We start from the raw sequence: 3,824 nt of genomic DNA, 5'->3' as shown, positions 1-3,824 counted from the left end.
ATAGTGCATTTGGGAAGGGCATTATCATAATCAACGAAATGCATGCATCAATCGACATATAATAGTTAAAATAATTACTCAAGATTATTTTAGAAATTGGCATGCTATTTGTCATTTATATCACATAGAATCTTATAAACACATAAATGACGAGGAAAAAAAATGATGGCGACCCTATGTAAAATATCATTTTAAACATTTTTGAAGTAACTATAACTAAAATTTAAAGGAGGGATCTAAATCCTTAATTTCAAAATGAAAGTCGAAACTTAATTTAATACACAAAATTATTTCATTACTTATGAAATCCCATACCTCAAACAGAAACTTTCGTGATCAAAATTGCCAAATACTAAGAAGATGATAAAGATAAACATTATGATTTTATTTCCTTGTACACGTAAATATAGGTTATGAATAATGCATTAATATATATATGATACACATTTTTATTTTTATTTTTAACACAAAACATCACTCGAAAGTAGAGCTAAACAAGTAAAATATGCACCACGAAAAAATAACAATTTATCGCTAAATTATCTTCACCTAAAAATATTATTTAAATCAATTTAAAAATTAAGACACAAAGACATTTATATCAAACTTTAAAAAAGTAAAATTTGTCATTTATTTTCATCTACAGGAAAGTAAGACTATGCTCTGATATCATACTGTAATGCCTCAAATTTTATTGACTTAAATTTTGGGATGTTATCGATGTCATTCCATAAACATACTTGATGCGGAAATATTTAATTGGAAATTTAAAACCCTTACATTTATTTGAACTTCTTGAATACTAAATAAAATAAACTTAGTGTCATAAACTTTAGAACATTAAATAGAAACAAAGAAAACACACCAAGTACTCTTAACAAAATTATTCGTGAACATTTCCCTAAAGATTTTATTTGGCAGCCCGCACACCGCTCACTACCATCTACGTCAACCGTACTGACCTGAAATATTAAAATTTGAAGGAGTGAGTGATTATACTTAGTAGAATACGTGCGTCCAAATAATACGATAACTTTTAAACGTAAATTCATAACATTTCATACTATCATTTCATCAAGAGCAATCGGTGATCAATCGAAAGCTCTAACACGTTTGAGACAACCTGAAGGCGATCTCACATTTCATTTCATAGGGACCCGCAGGTCAATTATCATTTCATGAAATAAATCATGTCAAAAAAATTACAATATTGAAAGAACGAGACAATTTGCACATAGTATCCTACTTTGTCAGCTTGAACGAATATGGAAGGCAATACCAAACTCACGTTTCAAATTTTTACTTTCGCCTATTACTGTGCTGAAATATATGTATTTTTTTTTCTTGGGTGAGAATTATTTGGACGTAATGGGGATATTTATAGGGTCCATATCAAAATTTCAAAATTTAGTATAATTGAAATGATGATGCCAATTAAATAAAGTTTACCATTTACGTTTACCTCAATTAAATGTGATTTACGGTTATCTATAGGACAGACTCCCACAAAAGGTGGTGATCAAATTTTTCTGCTTTTTACTATCTAACACAATAACGTGTTTTACTCAATTTCGAAATACGCATGACAGAGTCAAAAGAATAGTAAAGAAACGAATAATGCTATGTATGGTATTTAAAGTGTGATTGGGAAAGAAATGAATTTTTAATAGGCCAAAAATCTGCACATATGTTGTATTTTTCCAGTCTAAATCCCAGTATTCCATACAATCAACCTTTATTTCTTTTCTATATATAAACAACGCATGGTAGCCCACACTTACCAAATTCCAAAAATCAAGGCAACTAAATCATTTAAAAAAAGGAACCTACCTTATCTACCATCTAACCTATAATTTCAAAAATCAAAATGGGACACTCCAATTACGTGTGACAGTATCTCTATTTCCATTTAAGATTTTTAATTCAATTAAAATACTAGTTTTTAATAACTTTTTCAAGTTGCAATATTTTGGTACTGAATTACCCGAATTGATTTTTTTCTTGAGCCTAAAATATGTGATTAATTACAAGCAATCCAACGGGTATAATATTAATATTCTTATCATTACTCTATCACTTTTTAATTTTTGACCCAAATAAAAAAAATGTGTTTAATACCTACATCATTTTAGTCCTCATTTTTTTTTCAAAATATAAAAATGTAACATATAAAACAACTACATTTTTATTCTAAAATTTTCGAGGCGTTACGGTTGAGGTTACTGAAGTATGCGCTTTGGAGGACATCAGCTCTATTTTAGAATCGCTAGGTAAAAACATAAATGATTATGAAATTGTGACATTCAATGTAAATATAGATGAGAATGAAAGGTTGCAAAGAATGGTTGTAGAAGAGACAACTAATTTGGATATTGAAGGGGGATTTAGTTGTGCAATGAGCTTAAATAAAGAAAAACAATTTGCATATGATACGATTATGGAAAAAGTAAAAACCCAATCAAGCGGTTCTTTCTTTATCGATGGTCCTGGTGGGACAGGTAAAACCTTTTTGTACAAAGTACTTTTAGCTGATGTAAGGTCTCAAAATTTAATTGCTTTGACAACCGCATCTTCTGGAATGGCTGCATCTCTATTACCTGGAGGTCGAACAACACATTTGAGGTTTAAAATTCCTTTAGAAATAATTTTTGAGGTTAGCTGTTCGTCAGCAAGCAATCGGCTTTGGGAAATTTGTTGAAAATGTCTTGGTTAATAATTTGGGATGAAGCACCCATGATAAATCGTTATGCTGTCGAAGCTGTAGACAAAATGCTTAGGGATATTACCGATTGTAATATGCCCTTTGGTGGGAAAGTGATGGTTCTAGGAGGCGATTTTCGACAAGTTTTATCAGTGGTTCCAAGAGGAAAATAGGAGGACATAATGAAAGCTACCTTAGTATTTTCAAAGCTATGCCTTTGTATTTGCATCTACCATTGGTTCAGAATATGAGAGTAAAGTTGGATCCCGTGTTTTGAGATTACTTGCTTAGAATTGGAAATGGAATGGAGCAAGAACATACTTGTAAAAACATTAAGCTTCCCGAAGACATAATCTTGCCATTTGAGGACGAAATCACATCTTTAAAAAAATTGATACATCATGTTTTCCCAGATATAGAAGCATGTGGTGATAATTTACAGACTATGACAAATCGTGTAATTCTTACACCTACAAATAAATGTGTTGATTATATTAAAAGAATTTTGCTTGATCAAATTCCTCGTGAAATTTTCACATATTATAGTTTTGATGAAGCCATGGACAAATCATAGCAAGGTTTACAGGAAGATTTTTTGAAATCTTTGACGTCAATTGGTATTCCACCGCATGAATTGAAACTTAAGATTAATTGTCCTGTAATGTTATTACGAAATATCAATTCTTCAAAAGGATTATGCAACGGAACACGCCTTACTTGTTGAAAATTTGAGAAAAATGTAATTGTTGCTGAAATCACAGCTGGCGAATATTTTGGAAAATATGTATTCTTGTCGAGGATTCCGTTTATACCCCTTCAAAGTGATCGAAGTTCAATTCCCTTTAAAGGAACTCAATTTCTAATTAGACAATACTTTGCAATGACAATAAATAAAGCACAAGGTCAAAAGCTTGATTTCGTTGGTTTGTATCTTCCAGATGCTGTCTTCTGTCATGGTCAACTTTATGTAGCATTATCAAGAGCAAAAAGAAGCACAAATATAAAAGTTCTGCTTAAACAAAAAAACACAGAGGATTCAAACAGTAGATGTACTAAAAACATTGTTTACAAGGAATTCTTTCGTTCATACATTAGTAGAATCGCAAATTTTCGTCAAGTATAT

At 30.7% G+C, this 3,824-nt stretch overlaps 2 protein-coding genes across 2 annotated transcripts in view; both read left to right on the top strand.

Moving 5' to 3' along the window:
- Window positions 1–1,265: 1,265 nt before the first annotated feature.
- On the top strand, window positions 1,266–2,874 carry LOC111374339 (ATP-dependent DNA helicase PIF2-like). Its single transcript, XM_022996994.1, has 3 exons — window positions 1,266–1,272; window positions 2,205–2,622; window positions 2,670–2,874. Exons 1-3 carry the CDS (start codon window positions 1,266–1,268, stop codon window positions 2,872–2,874), a joined length of 630 nt encoding a protein of 209 aa, XP_022852762.1.
- Window positions 2,875–3,581: 707 nt separating this feature from the next.
- Window positions 3,582–3,824, top strand: part of LOC111374333 (iron-sulfur clusters transporter ATM1, mitochondrial-like) — a gene marked incomplete at its 3' end in the record, with an annotated part of 2,021 nt that continues 1,778 nt past the window's right edge. The window contains exon 1 of the mRNA XM_022996990.1: window positions 3,582–3,750. Coding sequence (XP_022852758.1) covers window positions 3,582–3,750 — 169 coding nt within the window. The remainder of the gene's footprint in view (window positions 3,751–3,824) is intronic.

The sequence above is a fragment of the Olea europaea genome, unplaced genomic scaffold, assembly GCF_002742605.1.
Source record: "Olea europaea var. sylvestris unplaced genomic scaffold, O_europaea_v1 scaffold124, whole genome shotgun sequence".
Classification (NCBI taxonomy): domain Eukaryota; kingdom Viridiplantae; phylum Streptophyta; class Magnoliopsida; order Lamiales; family Oleaceae; genus Olea; species Olea europaea.
The sequence above is the reverse complement of the archived record's forward strand: the minus strand, read 5'-3'. Positions and strand labels throughout refer to the sequence as shown.

Bases quoted from the DNA above. Each gene is read 5' to 3' on its own strand.
- LOC111374339 (XM_022996994.1), top strand. The intron at 2,623-2,669 runs GTTTAAAATTCC...GCTGTTCGTCAG, and splicing joins GGTCGAACAACACATTTGAG to CAAGCAATCGGCTTTGGGAA.